The sequence below is a fragment of the Formica exsecta genome, unplaced genomic scaffold (genome assembly GCF_003651465.1).
Source record: "Formica exsecta isolate Colony F162 unplaced genomic scaffold, ASM365146v1 scaffold458, whole genome shotgun sequence".
NCBI classification, from domain to species: Eukaryota; Metazoa; Arthropoda; class Insecta; order Hymenoptera; family Formicidae; genus Formica; species Formica exsecta.
The window spans coordinates 482,662-504,718 of record NW_021851814.1 but is presented as its reverse complement, the minus strand read 5'-3'; the positions used below and the strand labels follow the sequence as shown (position 1 = coordinate 504,718).

Here is a 22,057-nt window from a genome sequence, read left to right as displayed (position 1 = left end):
TGACTTTTGTTTTTTTTTTTTTTTTTTTCTGTCCAGTGCAATAAACACGAACGAAAGGGTAAGGTAATCGCGCGTTGTCAAACACGATCCTTAAAAAGATGGAATAACAGAATTTATACTGCGCTAATAGCTACCTGCTTCTGACTATTTGTCGTTTCGAAAGGGTTTTATGACGCTCAGACTTTTTAACCACACCAAAAAATATATAACGCTTACATATTCTTTATTTTTCTTAGACAAATCCTAGATCCGCTCCTCAGTCGCTTAAATGCTCTTTGCCGTTTTCCGGGGACCTTTTTTTTATTCTTTTCCGACTTTTGCGACGATATAACTTCTCGTTATATTTTTATTAAGGTAAATTGAGCGTGACGATTTTCCTCTCTCCCCTTTTTACCACATCACCGATGGAAATCGAGTTTATGATGCTTCGTCGTAACGGATAGTTTCCGTTATAACTATAAGATTTATATATAATTATAAGTTTACAAGATTACGCTTACGACTATAATATTGCATTGTCATCTTCTTATTTAAATCAGATATAGTATTCGCGTAAATTCTCTATTTTAGATAATCTACATAATCTACAAAATAAAGGCAGTAAAATAAAATTTTATAATAATTTTAAAATAACATTTTTTTATTCCTCGTATATGTTACGATCCGCAGACTGGCGATCTTTTCTTTTAAAGAGAAAAAAATGTCTCTTAATGAAACAAGAGTTATAATTATAATCATATGATTTCTTTGTGCTTATATTGATTTAACTAACATTTTAATTTGCTTTATCTTTGCCTTATCTAAGGATAAGATCCGTATAGGTAGAGAATTTGTGTTGCGCATTCGTGTAAGCTGGAATATGGGCGAATGGCATTTGTGGGCAAACGACTTCATTTCATCGCGCCTTGATGGGTCGTTAAGCCGGTGGCGTTCATACGGAATTATCTCGTTCCATCGAGGCACGACCGGTAAACGAGTCGAGTTTCCCGGCTGAATCACTCGTAGAGTTAATTGTTTTCACCGCACCCTACCCGTCCCTGTTTGTATACACTCTCGCATACATATGATCATTCACGTAACCCCGTCGGCAGGGGATTCTCTGGAGAGAGAAAGAACTCCTTTCTACTTTTAAATACTTTATGTAATTGTGCTCAAGGCATGCGTAGCCCCAATTTAGCTATATATGATATTAAAACTATAAAAAAATAGTCTCAAGTTAAATATTTCATTTAACTTTCCAAAAATAGCATTGTTGTGCAATCAAATTGCTAATAATTAGTAATTTTATACTCAACTATAAAAATTATTCGTAATAAATGTTTTTTCGATAGATCATAGAGAAATAGAGAGGAAAAGGTGATAAGAGGATAAAGGATATAATTTATTATAATATATATAGATATTGTAATATTTATATATAATATTTTTATTCATCTCATTGTTTTATTTCTTCCTTATTTTTTTACTCTTTTCGCACTTTCCGGAGCTTACTAAGTTATAGTTTTATATACAAATATTACTATATGCTAAACCCCTGACAATATTGGGCAAAATGTACTCGCAGATAGTTAATAACAATATTTGCAGCCATGTAACCTTCAGAAAACATACAATTAATATAAATATTATATCACGATACTTTTCGAAGATCGACATAAAGATTTGACTGTACAGGCATGCAGATTCTGGAGATACATACGCAATCCATCTGATACACGAGCTATTTGAAGCTTACAATTTATATGATACAGCACTTATTATATTTTCGCGTTTAGCGATTAATGTTCGGTTGTGTGTGTCACTCTAATTCTTCCTTATTAAACTATATATATTACATAGCTATATTATATGCTATATACAAAATATAATACATTTATATACAAATATACATATCTATAATTATTATTTTTTATGTACATTACATTTTGCTCAATAGTATTTTCTAATAAGAATCTAACTTTCGGCGTGAAAACTACAATTATTTCTTATCACCTTTTCCTTCATCCTGCCTATATTACACGTTCTTCTACTTCTACTTCACTGTTACTACACTAAACCTAACGTATCATATGCCTTGACATTCATTAAGTGCATTTTAAATATGAAAGATACGTATCACGTGTATTCGAATGTGGTGCCTTGATTATTTAGTAAAGAAATAAAACATTGTACTTATATAATGTACAGATAATATTTGACGTTCATCATATTTCAGATAATTCTTTGTTTTTATAAAATATGACACTTATCAAATATGAATTATGTCAGTCATTGAATGTCGTTACTTCATTTTTCTATAACATGTAATCATGTGAACGTCTGCTATTCGATGGACATCGTGGCACGATTTCTCTGGCGATACGATTTAACAGATATATTTTTTTTAATGATTTCTTTGCAATAAACCAGTACACAAAAAGTTTTAAAGCGCGGTAGCTTTTCATTATCGAGTTACGAGCATTATTATTTACATCGTAAAAAATAAAAAAATTGTTATTAAAAGAAATAAAAAATTATATCATAAAAAATAAGAAATTATAAAATATTTATAATATGTGACACTTATCTAAAATTATAATCTAGTAAGCTATTATTACCTTATTTTTTTCTATTAATAATTAATAAATAATATTTTATATATAAATAATTCAAAATATATATAGTCGTTGCAATTTTTTGTTTCCACCATTGATTTCAGTCAGTGTTCAAATCGTGTCGCCAAAAATTATCGAAATCTCACCGAGAAAGATACAATCTTAAGATAAATAATAATAGATTAAAATCAGAATAAACGTGTGTTGATCTGAAGGATTAAATAATATTACAGCTTAACTTAAATTTCTGTATACATCCATGTGTAATGTGTCGATTCAAAAGGGACTCATTTAATAATTGTTAAGGCATTTAATTTATGACATCTATTAATCTATCCCAAAGAAATAGCCTTGATGTACGCGACTGGCAGTAAAGTTAGCACAAAGTAGGATTCGCGGTACTCAATAGCGAACACACAAATGCTAACAGGGAAGGCATTTCTTTTACGCAAGTTAAAATATTTGTTTACCGCTCAGCAGGCGGTATTTATAGAAAGGAATTTATACGTAACAAACAAAGATCAAGGCTATTCTCTCGTAAAACACATAATACCGTACAAGAAGTATCTCTATGGCAGAGGATAGTCGGAAAAATGTGTTAAGTATAAAGCCCCGCTTGCGTGTAATATATCACAAATGAAACAATTACTTCTTATACGGTTGGAATAGCTCGGTTTTATTAGTAGGCGCCGATACCGCCGCCGCCGCCGCCGTCGTCGTTGTCGATGTCGGTGTCGGTGTCGGTGTGGACGTCGACAACGGCGGAGTCGTTGGCAAACTGTATAGATTTTCAGAAACGAACGATATCGAAGTGATAGGTACATTCATACCGTTCGGTGGCAGTTTAACCGACTGTTCCGCTCCGATGATCCTGTCCCGCTGCGCTTGCATCGAGATCGCATTCGTCACGTGCTGCCGCGAATGATGCGAGTGGAGTGGATGATGCATAACGTGCTGTGGCTGCGACGGCTGATTACCGCACGATTCGCATTCGCTGGATGTATCCGAGTCCATCGGGCTCACCTCCGTTTGCAGCAACGGTGGACCGTACGTGATGGAAGTAGGGGAAGGATTGCTGACAGGGGGAAAGGCGTTACTGCCAACGGTCGGCACGCCCAGACCGAAGTGCAAGGGCAGATGAGACGGATGAGATTGCAGCATATGCGAGTGTGTAGGATAAGGGGCGGCCGCAGCGCGCGGATGTGGTCGATGCAGCGGGCTTATCGAGGAATACGGCGAGTACCGCGTGGCATAATACGTCGCAGCCGCGGATACGTACGGCGTCGCCGAAGGGGCCAGATGCGCCGTCGCCGGTATACTTGGTATCGCGCTGTGATAGGGTGATATCGGTGAAAGGGCGCTGGAAGCCGCCGCGATCAATGTCGCGAACGTCGGATCCGAGCACACGGTCAACGGCCACGTAAATGCCATTCGTTGTCTCTTATCTTTCATACGTCGATTCTGAAACCACACCTGTAACAAACAAAACAATTATCAAATTAATTATTGTCATTCGCCTGTGCTGAGGAGCGAGCGAGAAAGATATATTGTATATACATACATAAACATATATTCAATAGCTCCGTGTATTATCGTCGCATTATCATCTCTCGCGCTATTTATATATTTCGCTATCGATCGAAACGATATGAAACGAGAGTCGGCGAAGCGATGGTATAAATATTCTTGAATATTACGCAATTTGCGCGAATATCTTTAATTTTTTTATGTATATTATTGTATATCGTTTACTTGTGTTAAGACATGATAAAATCGCGGAAGATAATTAATCGCGCAGATTGACAATCGCTAAATGTAATTATGGTCGCGAGATTATTCTCCTTATCGCGATCGCATTTCGCGAGACGCGAGATATTACACGACGACGCATGAAGCCGGTATTAAAGCTCGTGCCTTAACTTCCCCCTCCCTTTGAGTCTCGCCGCGTGAAATGTAAACATGACGACCGCGCATAAACAATAGCGTGCAAAAAGCGAACGCCAAACACTGTGTTTATGTTACTGTCGCGACAAATATTTTAACATATTTTATAAAATCGCAATATTCTCTTTATATATTATTTTTCATTTTCAAATTGATTGTTAATATACGACACGTAATGTATATATCACGGCTTCTCGTTTTAAATTATCCTTCTAATATAAATTATAATTTTAATATTTATCTGCAATATCATAGACATAATTTCTCGCTATTTTATCTCGCGAATTTCGGAACACCGTGTATTCTAAATAAGTATACGGATACATATTTACGAATAAAGAATTCTCGGAGGCGGCGAACGATTATATCGATAATTCGTGCGGGACGTTTACCGTCGTTTAACACCTCGACCATTCGCTCCTCCATTGCCCGTGCGTTTTACGGCCGCCGGCGTCGGCCGACGAGCTATAGCGCGAGACGAGAAATTAAGAGAACCATTAATGTCTGAGGTGGGTCGCGAGGCAGTCGCTAATTGAGCCGTTTAACACTTTTGCTCGACCGGATCGACTGGTCTCTCCCCTTTCCTCTCCCCCTGATACCGAGATCAGTGCCGTAACTAAAACAGTGACGGTTCTCCTCCGACGCGTTAACACGGCCCTTTCGTATATATATGCATTACGTAAAAGCCCTATTTTAGTCTACTGCGTTGAGAGATCTCAGGGGATTACTTTACGGCACTGTGCTGTAAGAACCACGGTGCTGAATCGCTTTCCAGGCTATAATCGCCGATCAAACATGGCCGCAGCTGGCCGCGGCAAGAAATAACCGGCAGCTCTTGGCTTGCGAACAAAAACGCCACTAATTGCTTCTATTAAGTGCTCGGTGTTAGGAGTCTCTATCTCTTAGTGGATGCAACAGCCGTGAGAAATTAAAAATCAGAATATACGGAATATATACATATGTATAAATATATGGATAAATTTATTCTCTATTTTTTTATAAATAAATAAATTATATATACATATTTTATATATGTATAAAGAAAATAAATAATATTTTATGTCTGAAAAAGATGGAGATATCTATTTATATATTGGGTTTATTAATCGTTAATTGATTCAAGGATTTTCTTTAACGATCTCTCGCAAGGTTTCGATCAAACACGAAAGCGTTAATGAAAAACGTTATTGCATCGACTATAGATGAAGTCATTGTCTGTTGAATTTTGTACGTAAACATTTACTCATCTCAAATCAAAGAACTCCCGGTATCGATCGTAATATTCAATCTAATATTATCTCGTATAATATAAAGAAAGATTACTCAACCTTTAGTCAGTTTATTATAATCTGAATTTTTCAATATCTAAGCGGAATATATTAATGAAAATGTGAAATAAATAATGATATATATTATCGGCAGCAATGAAATAATTTTGCGATCATAATGGCGAAAAAAATTTATAGTTTGTAACTTTTTAAAAGAATTTTTCGTGAGAATATGTGCGTCCGAGACAACTTTCCAGTAGAATATTTGCATTTTTTAAAAATTTCCTTACCTTGATCGTAGATTCTGGTAAACTAAGCTGCGTGGCGAGCTCGCATCTCCTCGGACGACTCACGTAATTTTCTCTGTTAAACTCCTTTTCCAAACGAGATAATTGTTCCCTCGTAAAGGCGGTTCTGTATCTCCGGACTGTATCCACAGGGGGATTTGGCGATTGTTGCTGTTGTGTTTGTTGTTGTTGATGATGGCGTCGCCGAAGGGGCCAGATGCGCCGTCGCCGGTATACTTGGTATCGCGCTGTGATAGGGTGATATCGGTGAAAGGGCGCTGGAAGCCGCCGCGATCAATGTCGCGAACGTCGGATCCGAGCACACGGTCAACGGCCACGTAAATGCCATTCGTTGTCTCTTATCTTTCATACGTCGATTCTGAAACCACACCTGTAACAAACAAAACAATTATCAAATTAATTATTGTCATTCGCCTGTGCTGAGGAGCGAGCGAGAAAGATATATTGTATATACATACATAAACATATATTCAATAGCTCCGTGTATTATCGTCGCATTATCATCTCTCGCGCTATTTATATATTTCGCTATCGATCGAAACGATATGAAACGAGAGTCGGCGAAGCGATGGTATAAATATTCTTGAATATTACGCAATTTGCGCGAATATCTTTAATTTTTTTATGTATATTATTGTATATCGTTTACTTGTGTTAAGACATGATAAAATCGCGGAAGATAATTAATCGCGCAGATTGACAATCGCTAAATGTAATTATGGTCGCGAGATTATTCTCCTTATCGCGATCGCATTTCGCGAGACGCGAGATATTACACGACGACGCATGAAGCCGGTATTAAAGCTCGTGCCTTAACTTCCCCCTCCCTTTGAGTCTCGCCGCGTGAAATGTAAACATGACGACCGCGCATAAACAATAGCGTGCAAAAAGCGAACGCCAAACACTGTGTTTATGTTACTGTCGCGACAAATATTTTAACATATTTTATAAAATCGCAATATTCTCTTTATATATTATTTTTCATTTTCAAATTGATTGTTAATATACGACACGTAATGTATATATCACGGCTTCTCGTTTTAAATTATCCTTCTAATATAAATTATAATTTTAATATTTATCTGCAATATCATAGACATAATTTCTCGCTATTTTATCTCGCGAATTTCGGAACACCGTGTATTCTAAATAAGTATACGGATACATATTTACGAATAAAGAATTCTCGGAGGCGGCGAACGATTATATCGATAATTCGTGCGGGACGTTTACCGTCGTTTAACACCTCGACCATTCGCTCCTCCATTGCCCGTGCGTTTTACGGCCGCCGGCGTCGGCCGACGAGCTATAGCGCGAGACGAGAAATTAAGAGAACCATTAATGTCTGAGGTGGGTCGCGAGGCAGTCGCTAATTGAGCCGTTTAACACTTTTGCTCGACCGGATCGACTGGTCTCTCCCCTTTCCTCTCCCCCTGATACCGAGATCAGTGCCGTAACTAAAACAGTGACGGTTCTCCTCCGACGCGTTAACACGGCCCTTTCGTATATATATGCATTACGTAAAAGCCCTATTTTAGTCTACTGCGTTGAGAGATCTCAGGGGATTACTTTACGGCACTGTGCTGTAAGAACCACGGTGCTGAATCGCTTTCCAGGCTATAATCGCCGATCAAACATGGCCGCAGCTGGCCGCGGCAAGAAATAACCGGCAGCTCTTGGCTTGCGAACAAAAACGCCACTAATTGCTTCTATTAAGTGCTCGGTGTTAGGAGTCTCTATCTCTTAGTGGATGCAACAGCCGTGAGAAATTAAAAATCAGAATATACGGAATATATACATATGTATAAATATATGGATAAATTTATTCTCTATTTTTTTATAAATAAATAAATTATATATACATATTTTATATATGTATAAAGAAAATAAATAATATTTTATGTCTGAAAAAGATGGAGATATCTATTTATATATTGGGTTTATTAATCGTTAATTGATTCAAGGATTTTCTTTAACGATCTCTCGCAAGGTTTCGATCAAACACGAAAGCGTTAATGAAAAACGTTATTGCATCGACTATAGATGAAGTCATTGTCTGTTGAATTTTGTACGTAAACATTTACTCATCTCAAATCAAAGAACTCCCGGTATCGATCGTAATATTCAATCTAATATTATCTCGTATAATATAAAGAAAGATTACTCAACCTTTAGTCAGTTTATTATAATCTGAATTTTTCAATATCTAAGCGGAATATATTAATGAAAATGTGAAATAAATAATGATATATATTATCGGCAGCAATGAAATAATTTTGCGATCATAATGGCGAAAAAAATTTATAGTTTGTAACTTTTTAAAAGAATTTTTCGTGAGAATATGTGCGTCCGAGACAACTTTCCAGTAGAATATTTGCATTTTTTAAAAATTTCCTTACCTTGATCGTAGATTCTGGTAAACTAAGCTGCGTGGCGAGCTCGCATCTCCTCGGACGACTCACGTAATTTTCTCTGTTAAACTCCTTTTCCAAACGAGATAATTGTTCCCTCGTAAAGGCGGTTCTGTATCTCCGGACTGTATCCACAGGGGGATTTGGCGATTGTTGCTGTTGTGTTTGTTGTTGTTGATGATGTTGATGATTAGATTGCAGGTGATGCTGTTGATCTTTATGCAAAGTCGGTGATTCTATATAAAATGCACATATAAACACGTTATAATTTTTTTTATCTCAATACAATCTCGGTATTGAAAGAAATGGTTAATTAATTGGCTAGATTTAATAGATTAGATTCAATTAGAGCTAATGCAATTATGGCATAATATATAATATACATATAATAATTCCTACTGCAATTATTATTTTAACAATAATCGTAAGAATGTCAGATTATTCATGTCTCATTAATGACGATACAGAAAATATTTAATGATAAAAATACCAAATAATCAAAACGTGAATATATTCCACGATATTAATTTGTATTCTGATACGTAATTTCATAGAATCACTCTTTATAGAATTTTTTGAAGCCGGTGAATTTTATTCTGTTGCACATTCAGATTAAGTATCTGCACACATTTAAATACAAAAAGAAACACTTAATCACACTCTAAATTATGTAATGTCAAAGAAATCTGGTTTTTCCTCCATGTCTCATTTTGTTTATGTATAAGCAGAAATTCAGGGAGTCATCCGACAGTTGCGAAAAATTTCGACAAGGAAGAATGAAACACCATTGTTCCTGTTTCGGAAACATGGGTTTCGGAAACAATCATGCACTTTTCTACAAACGAAATATCGTCGCAGAGACATTTAACAGCGGGTGATCGCATTTAGAGTTACGTGAACTAGAGATCGCAGATCACAAAAGAGGTGGTTCGTGGTCTATTCTGCTACTGTGGCAGAGTTTGCCTTTCGGCATGAGATCGGACGACCTTTTCGCGCGGTTCTTTTCAGTCTGTGGTTTACGGTACAAACAAATCGTCATTTCGAGATAAATGACGATGTGATAATTAAAATGATATAATTTTGGCATCAAGGTTTTTGATGCCGCAAATATAAAGGAAAATTATTTTTGTGTACAATACACATGAAATCAGTTGCTTTATAATGCTTAAAATATATAGAATTTACACTTTCATTCAGGTATAATTTACAAAAGACTAAGGAATTACAACTAGGTATACAATATGTTATTTCAATTGATCTCCGACAAAAGATCGTCGTAAAATAATTATCGTCATAAAATACTTTCAGTCGTAAATAAACTTTTATTGTTAACTATTTATAGCTTTATTTTCCAAATTTAAGCTCTATTCAAAGACTGCGACAATTAACATTTACGATTTCTAGAAGAAAATCCAAAGAAAGTAAAAATCAAGATATAAACGCGTTTCGCTAAATTTCGTTAAAAGTTTTATAATTAAATTTAATCTTACTGTACGCGAGGGACGCGTTAACGATTAAATTTTCGATTTCGTTTATCCATAGTAATAATTAAAAGAATGTTCGATGACGATTTAGTTTTCGAGCGATTAATAATTTCAGTGGAAACGTAATGAAGTCGTGGATTTATAATAAATTGTTCCTTGATTATATCGCATGATTATCGCGCGTCTTAATTATACATAAACAGCCTAAACTCATACATTTCCGGTCAACAATTTTCGCTTAAATAATAGACGTATTACGATAACGTTTCAAGTTCAGCGGTTCGGAAATATGAACCGGGTATAATAATGTAATGAAATTTACCATTCTCTGATGATGTGGATACTTTTGATGGCGGGCTGTATCCATACGGCGGCAAATCGACCACTATCGTATCGTCTTCGCCCACATCTTCCTTTGGCTCATGTACGAATTCTTCGTTATTATAAGTGGAGTGCATTGTGTCGTCACTTTATAACAGAGGGAGATACACATATTTATCACTTTATTAACGTTATAAATTTTAGATTATAGTTTGAATTCTCAAGATATTTTAATCAAAGCATGAAGAGTTTAAGGTGAAAATTAATTAGCTACTTATCCCGACGATGCATGCCGTCGATATAGTTATAGTCAATTTTTATTTTATTTTTTTGCTGTCGCGATGCATTACTTGACATAAATCTTATCATATCGGAAAAGTAATATAATACACACTCGCAAACTGAGTCTTTGTCATCGTCCTCTGTCTAGCAAAATAAACTTTTGAGTGGAGATGACAAATTGATAACACATTTGTATATAAACGACTGTACAACATTTGTGAAAACAATCTATAAAATTACACGTAATTTAGGGAAATATATTATATATTTAAAAAAAAAAAAAAGTGTAGTAAAAGGCTGCTAAGAGATACCGTCGGCACGTGAACGTTGACACGTGAGTGCGGCACGTGAATGCCGGTACATGAAACGTGAATAATATTTTATGCGTCGTATATTTTTAAACTGATATTCTGCGACAGATCAATCAAGCTCGAAGCTCGTACAAATACACAAATCGATTTATTCACCGTATATTTCATACATGTATGATTCGGAAAATATTATACACATGTGCTATCTTTTTATGTACGCGAGAATGTATGTGATACTACTTGATTTTATCTCTACATTTATCACTTTAAGCTCTTCCTAAGAAATATTGTATATAACTGAGAAAGATATATACCTGATAAATATATCACCAATCACACTAATCGTTCGTTTACATAATATAATATCTCTTTTTCTTTCTTCTAGATTTTCGTACAACACTTTTTAGTCACACACAGTCGCGCAAATGTCTTAAACTTGACTAACAGATTACTAAAGCGTCCAGAAGGTATATATAGATCCACTTCCCCTACCCCAGGCTCTAGGTTCTCTGATTGGCGAGAGCTTTGGTCGTTGCGCTTACATCCCGTTGAACGAGGGGTGGAGCCTACCTGACACTGGTCTGGTGTGTGCACTATAGACTAACAGTGCGGTCGGAAGCAGACAGGATCGGATTTAGATATTTCCGCGACCCTAGACACAACAATTTTTACCCCTCTATTATACAGTATATTTTTTTAAATTTTTTTATCGATGGCATTACATTAACATCTCAAACGATTTTGACTTTTTGTATAATATATTGTAGAAGTGAGGGTACTGATTAATATTTGTTTTTCTGCTTATATTAAACTGTCGATTAAATTGTAAGCAATGTAATTAGTACATTTACTTCTACATATATCAAGGTAAAATTCATGGGAAGCATGCTAATATAAATAACTACCTAATTTTTATTTTATCCAATTATCCATTTCTTATGTGAATTATATTATTTAATTGTATTTTGTTTTTCTACTGCTGTCAATATTATTAATTGTATTATAAAGAATTTAATTCTTTAATTAATTTTATTGCAAAATCGCAAATTTCTCATGATTGAATTTGTTAAATTCCTATACGTTACGTAACAGCAGAGTTTTATTATATTTTAAAGAATGGTTTGTTTATTGTATCAATCTGTGTATATATTTAACATATGACAATTATAAGATTTGAAGCTTCTTATTGTCGTTTTCCGTACTAATGGCATATTTAGGATGGGATTTAGCTGCGGGATCCTCAGTTAATGTCTAAAGGTATCTAGTAGAATCTCTCTATCCCCTGAACAATGTAAACTCCGTGAATACTGTCATAAATCTTCGAAATTGTACCTTTAAACTGGTCGAGGGATGACAAAATGATTATATGACCATGTGCAAATTTGAAACTTTAGTCACCCTTTTTCTCACTCTTTTCTACCTTATTTTCTTTTATTGTTTAATAAAAACATCTTTTGAAATTTTATCTTCGGTAAAACGGTTTAGGTAAAACCAGAGAAAAACTAATGTTAAATTACAAACATTCGAAAAAGATTGCTGATGGATCGGATACTAAGCAGCATCTGACAATGTCCATTTTGTAGAAAATTAATTAAGAATTGAACTACCACTGTAGATCCTTTGAAGCAACCAAACAGAAATAGAGAGAGAGAGAGAGAGAGAGAGAGAGAGAGAGAGAGAGAAAGAAAGATATTGTAAAAATAAAAAATCCAAAAATCTCTTTCAAGGCCATAGAAATGTTGCAGCAATATATCATTATAAAAATTACAATGGAATAATCTATTATATTAAATTAATCGACTTTGTATGTGAGATTTTACGTGCGAGATAATAATTATTATTGATACGCGCATGACAAAAGTGATATAATATAATATTCATTAAATTGATAGTGATTAAATAGATTTAACTAACTGTATGTACGTTTTCGTCCAACTAAAATCTCACATTATACACGAACATTTAATGAAAAAAATTATATAATTATATGTTACTTACGCGTTCTTAAAACAAAAAAATTAGACTTTTTCATTTATTATTACACAAAAAAATATTTCTTGACATGGAAGCTAACATATAAATAAGTTAGTATACTTAGCATGAATTTCCCCTCACATGCGTTAATAATAAATTATTCTGCGAAACAAATAGAATTTGTACGCTAAAAAATTGAGAACAAAAATAGCTCGTAAAGAAATTACAAGAAAAATGGATCAAAGCTACTAGGGTGTGTCTAGTTTTACCAATTTACTTCGTCATTGCCTGCCATTATCTTCTTTGTCGAAAACGGGATACCTCGTAAAAAACTGCTCTGTTTGTAAATGTATCTATAGCTTGTGTAATATATATACTGTACGATCTTTATGGTTTTTTATTTGTATATAAAAAGTACCGCTTTTTTTTAGAAAATATTTTTCGAATCCCGTTTTTTTGTACCGTAAAGTACAACCGTTGGCCATTAGGGAAAATAGAACATGTTTTTAAAACGGGAACTAGAAACATTTTTTTTTTCCTTTATATCGAGGAGGACCTTCCACGAGAATTATTAGGTAACTAACGGTATCTTTCGGATGAAACTGTACTGCATTTATTTGTCACACACGTGCAAAGCTTAATACAACGATGACTCACATATATCCATCTTGCGAGCAAAATCTTAAAAAATAGTTAATAGATTATATATTATTAATTTTTATTTTTCTATTACATATGTTTACATACGGAGCAGTTTTCTTTATAAATTCTTTTATAAAATTTATTTAAAAAATTTCGTTTAAACTCTTTTCAAATTCATTTGATCAGTACGATATTGATATACATTAACGCTGATAGATTTGATTAATTTTTTTTGCTGCCAGAGCTCATATTCAAGATATTTCGCGCTTACTTCGCCTCTTTAGCTACGTCAGTGTACACGGTTATGCGCACGGTAGGAGAAGTGGAAACGGGGAGGGACGAGAGATAATTGGCGCGAACAGCTCGGCCAGATGTGGTCGCGATCATGCCGCTGATTAAACGGTTTGATTAAGCGACTAATTTACTCACATGCGCGATGTAACATTACTTTATGCGAAATCTATACCGCTCTCCTCTCCCCCGTCCCGATCTGCCATACGGACGCACAGCTCGCAAATCACGGGGGTATCACTTGGCGGGATATCAAACAGTAGCCACGAGTATTCTTCGGGATGCGAAGAGACGATTTGATGAAATAAGCTTCGATATTATCCAATAACTATTAGCATGTCAATTCATTGTAATCCGACAAAAAAAAAAGAGAGAAATTATAATTTTTTTTCGCTCAGACACTTGACAATTGATGATAATTTACATTAATCTAATTTGTATACAAGAGCTCACAATCTCAAGATCTTTAAATTTTGCATGTAATTATTTTATTTCGAACAAAATATTTGAGCAAAAATCTCAGAATCTCGTTTTAAAAACGACATTTGAAAACTGCATTAGAAATTGCACATTTATTTCTTTTTATTTGTATTTTATTAAAGGTTTGTTAAAATGTTAAAATAATAAAAGTACAGTCTATTATTATCTATTATCGAAACGAATATATATTGTTATTGTCGGGAAGGTCATTGTTCAGAGATTAATCCTGTTACCCAAAAAAGACGTAAAAATGTCCTTTTTCTTTTGCTATTATGCTTTTGCTAACGGCCTCTTTCTTTCTTTTAAAGCTGAATTCAAAATGACAAACTCTAATCCGACAAACAAACGAAATTTTGACAAACTAACATCTGTTGTGTTCTATTGGTGCTATTGATATTATGATTAATAATGATCACATTTTATTATAATGGTAAAAATGACGAATTCTAATTTTATCTTGCTTTCTATGTTCAAAGAATGTAGAATTAAAATCAAATTTTTGGCCGTTTTTGTTTTTCATGAGCAATAATAAAAATATTTTACATCAAGGTCTACGCAAAATACAAAAGAAGTTTTATGTTATGAAGACTTAGAGTTTTCAATCATGATTAATCATTAAAATATAATCACATATATGTATAATTGATACGGTATTAAGTCATAAACATTAACAGAGTCTTCGATGAGGCAGCGTTTGATGCGATCGTCGTTCCATTTGCGAATCATTCGTAATCAATTACTCTTACGAGCTCGCGAATTTACGGTTCTGGGGACGAGAACGGATATAGCCATAGCACAGGATATTTCGTGCGATTAATTTGACACGCGTGACATGGCGCACAATTAAGCCAATTATTGGCGAATATCTGAAAATTAGCGTATCGTGCGCGTGTAGTGGAAAACGGTTTATATCCTTTATATCGAGCCAACGAAATGTGGTTTTAATAGACATGTCGATGTCTCTGCTACAATGGGAGGAGGGAGAGTGTAAATAGTACGAACCACCATCACCAGTTATATATAGGGTCTTTTAACGATAAATTCTTGAATTAAAGGCATTATTGGCATTTACCATAGCAGGACCGTAGTGTGATTATTTAACATCCTAAAGTCGATTGTCGTATTTTAAGACCAAATTATATCAAAAATTTTCATCGCAATCTCGAATAATATTAAAATAATATACAAAATTTCCTCGCGTTTAATTCGAAGCCTAAAATCATGTAGGTTATCGAAGGGCCGATAAGAAAAAGCTGGTAAATATGGTCGTCATGTGGATATACTTGAAAAGAGTCTCGTTGAGAGGGGACGCCTCGACGATTTTCTTATCTTCGTATCGTATACGACTCGCAGCTACTCGAGCTTGTTGCTCGCGTTTGACGATTTCACGGATCCGCGCGAGAATCATCTCGACACCGAGGGAAAGGGGCGGGTGTAAAATATATGTGTCGTAAAGATGTATCGCGCCGCCATTGTCGTGGTGTCGACATTTTTTTAGAGCCGTATTAGCGTGCGTGCCACCGTGCGCGCATACGCATCAGCCCGTCGCTCATCGCGCTGATGTTAAGCGGCGAGATGAAAGGCTGCCGGTCTCTATTGCCGTCTTCCCGTCCCGGGGGATATGGGCTCGAGTCAGCTCGAATACTCGCGAATATTAATTTCAGTCCAATGTCGCTTCGTTGAAATGGGATAAATAAAGATTTACGATATAAATATTAATTTAAATTAATACAAATTATGCAGTTACCTGGAATATATTTGCAAAAACATAAAATATTATTGAAAACAGATAAGATTTTTTTCTGTAATCGTTTTATGATCTTATTTTACACATTTCAAGAAATTTAAATTGAACTGTTTAAAGAAAATGTTCAGCCTTTGCCTTCAATATCGTAACGAAAACAATTTTTTCCAGCAGATATTGTTGACGGCTACGAATCTATGATGCCATATGATAGCTTGTTACTACATGAAATTGCAAAGAATTTTATTCCATCCCTTTATTCCTACAATACAGCTCATAGTCCATAACGCGTGCATGGAGATTGCCATTTATATGTTTGAAATAAAATCACGCTATAACTGAGAGAATCAAACATCATCATTTTCCCCGACGAACGTCAAAGATAAATCATAGGTTTTGTTCCATGTATCATATAATTTAATTACCTATAAACCCTGCCTTTGGTCACAAGTAGATGCATCTGGCTGCCAACAATGGCAAGCACTCTCCCTGCACTGCACGAATGGTGTTTCTTCGGACAAGATGCTCACTCGAACCGCTCCCGTAAAACGAAGGAAGAGACTGTGATCGGTTTTTTTTTTTTTCGTGCTATCGATAGAAAAGACAAATCAAAATCGCAGAACAAACAATTTCATATAAACATATTATTATTATTATCGTTATTAATTAAAAATTAAAACATTGAAAAATAAATGTTATTAGTAAACGCGATATATCTGCAATTTTTAATCGCATTAGATTCGTTGCAGTTTATTTCGTCATCAGCGTACTAATTTTTCTTTTAGAAGAGAATCTTAAAATTCTTAGACGGACACAAGAGTAACATTATTCCGTTTACGGGCATTCGAGCCCTGGAGAATCGATCGTAAGAAACGCGAAATTGTAAATTCCCTAAGCTGCGTCCTTTGCGCTCCCGCGCTCCTAATTATAATATAATTTCCACGTTAATGGCGTACCTGCTCATAGCCGCCATCATAACCCGCCGGGGTTTGCGAGGCAAAGGAGGAAAATGGAGAAGGATGGATCGGGGCATGTATCCTCCGAGCGTAATACGGCGCCGAGTTTATAACCGAGTTAGCGAAATCGGCTGCTCCGCGCTTATTCCACAGGCGGGGAATAACGATGCTAACCGGCGAGACGAGGGGAGGGAGCGGGAAGGAGCGAGAGGTTCGGGACGTTTTGATTAAATTAGGGGATGATCGCGCAAAATTAGAGACATTAAATTCCATTCCTCGTTCGGTCCCGAGCGCGCGCGATTTTCCACGGTGTTTTCGGAGATTCGATACTGTTCATGGAAAAGAAAATAGAGATCTCTAAAGTCTGATACTGAAATTTCAAGTATCGAGATCGAGTTTCACGAAAATGGAAAAAGAATTTATGATGCTCGATATTACATGGACATAAAATGTCTAAAATTAGAATATTTGAATATAATGAAAATTTGTCTCTCTCTCTTCTCTCTTTCTAATTATAAAGTATTAAATTTAATTCGAATTTAAAATATATATAATTAAAATTTCAAACATCAAAAATATAATAAACCCGCCTCACCATTTTCTATTTTAAATTTAATTTTTCGAGAACGATGAATGATTTTTAATAACGATGTTTGTGCGTGCTTTTTTATCGTGTCGTAAGTGAAATATCGTATAAGTAAAACTCGGAGAGAGAGAAAAAGAAGGAGCAACGTCTGCATCAGCTTGTCGCGATAAGCGGTGCGGGGAGAAATTTTTTTTACGGAAGCGTTCAAAATGCGACGAGACGCGGTCGTTGTTTTTTTTTTCACAAGAGGCTAAAAAAAAGGTAAAAGAACAGGAAGCAGGAAGCGTCAGACTCCTGCCGGTTGAAGTGCTCCTCGATCGGCGAAAGATTTCTAGACAAGCTTTTCAAGTGCCACACCTAATTTCGTTCTAATTCCGGCACTTGTCACTCGTTTTAATTGCCGCTTAAGTTCGGGAAAGCCAAAGCGGCGGTTTTTTTTTCCAATGAGTGTAAAAAAAAACCTGCCGGAAGAGATAGAAGAGGGTGGATGCATTACTAGTAGCGCTAAATGATCGATTTAGTTTATAATTATCTAGTAATTTAAAAAACTTTACGATGATTATTTAGAAGAAAAAAAAATATATAGTTACTCACGAAAAATTTTATTATTTATTAGAGTTTTGATTAATGTGCATCTTTCAGCAACGAAAAAAAAATAAGATAAAATAATTTGTAAAAACTAGATAACACGACGACAATAGATATAGACGGTTAATTAGATGAGTTGCGAGGCTGAATATTTCAATTTGTTATATTCTTCCGCACAGACTTCTGGGAATACAGGGTAAGAGATCGTTAAGGCGTTAAGAGAAGATCGAGGAGCTATGGCGGCGAAATTACATTTTTTAATTATGGCCGGAGTAAGTTCATAATTGGTGCTCACTACGCGGGGGATGAAACTTATTAGTCGGCAAGGCTTTACCGCTATGGGGAATGTAACATGGCCGCCTTGTGGAAGAATATCGTAGAGGTCGTTCGCCAGGGGCGCACACACAGCTCTTGACTTCAAATATCGCGAATATCTTATCAATCTTATCGTTTATACAAATCGATTTTACAAATTATTCTCTTTCTCGTATGCAAATTTTTTTTTATTTATATTATCCTTAAATTTGTATGTATTTCTAATCTAATTATTCTTTTTTATAATTCATACTTGAAATTAAACCATCCTTAATTAATTTATCTATATATTTAATTATCTTCAATTTATTGTTGCTTATTAAAATAATCAGAAACTTATTAGTCGGCAAGGCTTTACCGCTATGGGGAATGTAACATGGCCGCCTTGTGGAAGAATATCGTAGAGGTCGTTCGCCAGGGGCGCACACACAGCTCTTGACTTCAAATATCGCGAATATCTTATCAATCTTATCGTTTATACAAATCGATTTTACAAATTATTCTCTTTCTCGTATGCAAATTTTTTTTTATTTATATTATCCTTAAATTTGTATGTATTTCTAATCTAATTATTCTTTTTTATAATTCATACTTGAAATTAAACCATCCTTAATTAATTTATCTATATATTTAATTATCTTCAATTTATTGTTGCTTATTAAAATAATCAGAAAAAAAAAGAAATATCGTAAACATTTATTATATATAATTCTGGAATAAAAATATTTATATATAGAAAATAAATATTCTCTCTTTCGCCCTCTTTCTACGTGATAAAATTATTTATACAGATTTTGTAAAGTAATCATATAGAGTTTTTCTACCTGTGTGTCACAATTCTAAAATAACATAAAATATAAAATAACAAAGAGAAATCATTATTGACGATTTTTATCTTTTTCGTTGCTTGGCAGAAAAGGTCGTTTTATTTGCCATGCACTAAACGCCGAGATTATTTGTGCGGATCTAGAATGATTGATAAACCGGAGAAATTCGCGGGACTAGAGAGAGAATAGGAGCGTCCCTGACGCTAATCTCGAGTTAGATGGCAACATTTTCTTGTAGACACCGAATGTACGGATGAGCTCGTACAGCGCTTCGCTGTTACGATGTTCTAAGTGAAGGTATATACCTTTATGTATAGGTGACTATATACATGTGCGCGTATGCGCTCTACAGCAACGTCCAAGAAAAACCGAAGCTTCATGAAGAGTATCAAGTTTCGACTAAAATTATATCCACGTATTTATATTAATTATTAATTAAAAGAATCGACGTATTAAAAAATGTAGTAGATAGTCGTTTATATAAATCATTAATTTTGCTGCAGAAAATAATTCGGTAAGGTTTCCTTTCCGTGATTTGTCCTGTGAATATACATAATGCATACATATTTACGTGTACATATATACTTTTGTAGCGGTGCGCGAACATGTATATACTCCCTACGCTCGTGTGAGTCTCCTATCCGGCGACTGTACGGGGATATCGCTGAGGAAAGATTGGGAATTGGAGAGGGTGGACTTTGGGGTAAGGTGGCAATAAGGCGCTGGGCACCGCGCTGTTACGATCTCTGATCTGGCGAACGCGCGTATGTAGTGCGATCTCACCTACGCCAAACGCGATATGTATATTGAATTGATCGTTGAACTCGCGCGAGCGTAGATACGCCATAATACGTCCTTATCGCGTAATGACGATAGGTAAAGGGGGGAGGGAATCGAAATCTGCAAAGACGATTTTCTAAAAAAAGCTTTTTGCCGAACAGTTACAATAATTTCCGACCTTTTGAAGGCAATAAATAAAATAATTTATTAATAAAAGATAACGGATGATTGGAAGGATGTTGAATTATTATAAAAATAGTCTAATCACACAGTAGAGCGAATCGTCGCAACAGCAGCGTTGGAAAAGTAAGGCGTGTGCTACATATTGTATATAACGTGTATATACGTAGATACGCCATAATACGTCCTTATCGCGTAATGACGATAGGTAAAGGGGGGAGGGAATCGAAATCTGCAAAGACGATTTTCTAAAAAAAGCTTTTTGCCGAACAGTTACAATAATTTCCGACCTTTTGAAGGCAATAAATAAAATAATTTATTAATAAAAGATAACGGATGATTGGAAGGATGTTGAATTATTATAAAAATAGTAGACAGTAGAGCGGAGTAAAGCTTAATTAATAAGAACGAAGAGATTAATTTTGAATCGAATTATTGCACGGCGTTTCAAAAATCGTCGCAACTGCAGCGTTGGAAAAGTAAGGCGTGTGCTACATATTGTATATAACGTGTATATACGTCGAAACATCCAGCGGCCATGATGGCTCTGGTCTCTCTCGCTTATCAGCGCGGAGGGAGAGGAGAGATATCCGGTCGATACTCTTCGGAGTGAAGGGAGGAAATCCGTATAAGCGTGCGCTCTCTTCCCCCGGGCAACACAACGCGAACGGATAAAGAGGGGGTTGATTCACCACTCCTTGTTCGGTGCTCGCAGACGATTGGTCCTGGCAGCGCGGAGGGTCGTGGGCGGTGCGATGCGTCGAAGAATGAAAGAGGATAAGAGAGGATCGCGGACAAGAGACTACGGATCTAAGGATATACCTGGACACGGTAGCATATATACTATTAAAACAAAGGAGAGAGGGTGGCGAGATTAAGAGCAAGCGAGGACTATAAGCGGACAAATCAGATCCTTTCGCTTCGACTCGATATTATTTGGCTCACTGTATTATACATATACTATATACTTGCGCCTTTGCTTATGCTGATAGATTTAGATAGATTGTTTGCGTCGTTCAACGTCATAGCACATCGTTAGACACAAAGGTATAATCGTGAAAGCATTATATCCTGTTTTGTGACGAGCTACTCTATACCGTCAAACGAATTTAATTTAATTATATTAATATATATATTGTATATATATACGTATAATACATACGCTACAACAGGCTATATCGAATAAATACAAGGAGTTGAAGAACTGGCAATTTTACCTTGTAACGCCGTTGCTTTTCCTTCCTCCCCTCTCTTTTTCCGCGAATCGTGAAACACCATCATCAAGCATTCGTATATCGTTTTCCTTATTGTCAGAGAAACTCCTCCAGTCGTCTCTTTCTCGAAGACATCAGCCCTGGAATTATTCGACTAAATTAAAATCTGTATTTGTCTTGAATTATAATCTCATTTTATAAATATTTTAAACAAAATAATTCAGCAAATGTGATTAGATTTTTTTTTTATCATTTATATTAAGTATTAATTGCTTGATAGGCAAATGTGCAGTCGTTATGTGAAATCATTTCTCCAATTTTTCCGCAGATACAATTGGAAAAGAATCTTTTCTTGTTAAACTATAATTAAATCGAGTTTTGTCTTTATAAAAAAAAAAAAAAAAAACTATTAAAAATTAGAAAGCGAGAAAATTATTTCGTCAGATTTTCCGTAAGAATGAAACTCAGCCCAAGAAAATAGAATTGACCGATTCGAAAGTTAATTTTCAGAGAATACGACACCATGGTGCGATGTAATAACCGAATTTATTGTCCTG

At 35.3% G+C, this 22,057-nt stretch overlaps 1 protein-coding gene across 2 annotated transcripts in view; it reads right to left on the bottom strand.

Moving 5' to 3' along the window:
* Window positions 1–1,410: 1,410 nt before the first annotated feature.
* Window positions 1,411–22,057, bottom strand: part of LOC115240952 (segmentation protein even-skipped-like) — a 24,522-nt gene continuing 3,875 nt past the window's right edge. The window contains exons 5-10 of one of the 2 annotated variants that reach the window (XM_029816422.1): window positions 21,504–21,640; window positions 16,480–16,642; window positions 10,332–10,477; window positions 8,514–8,761; window positions 6,334–6,484; window positions 1,411–3,916 (exon numbers count right to left, since the gene is read on the bottom strand). In XM_029816422.1, coding sequence (XP_029672282.1) covers window positions 3,240–3,916; window positions 6,334–6,484; window positions 8,514–8,761; window positions 10,332–10,477; window positions 16,480–16,514 — 1,257 coding nt within the window. In that variant the 5' untranslated portion in view covers window positions 16,515–16,642; window positions 21,504–21,640 and the 3' untranslated portion in view covers window positions 1,411–3,239. Of the gene's footprint in view, window positions 4,068–6,096; window positions 6,252–6,333; window positions 6,485–8,513; window positions 8,762–10,331; window positions 10,478–16,479; window positions 16,643–21,503; window positions 21,641–22,057 lie in introns of both variants that reach the window. The other variant, XM_029816421.1, reaches the window with a different exon arrangement.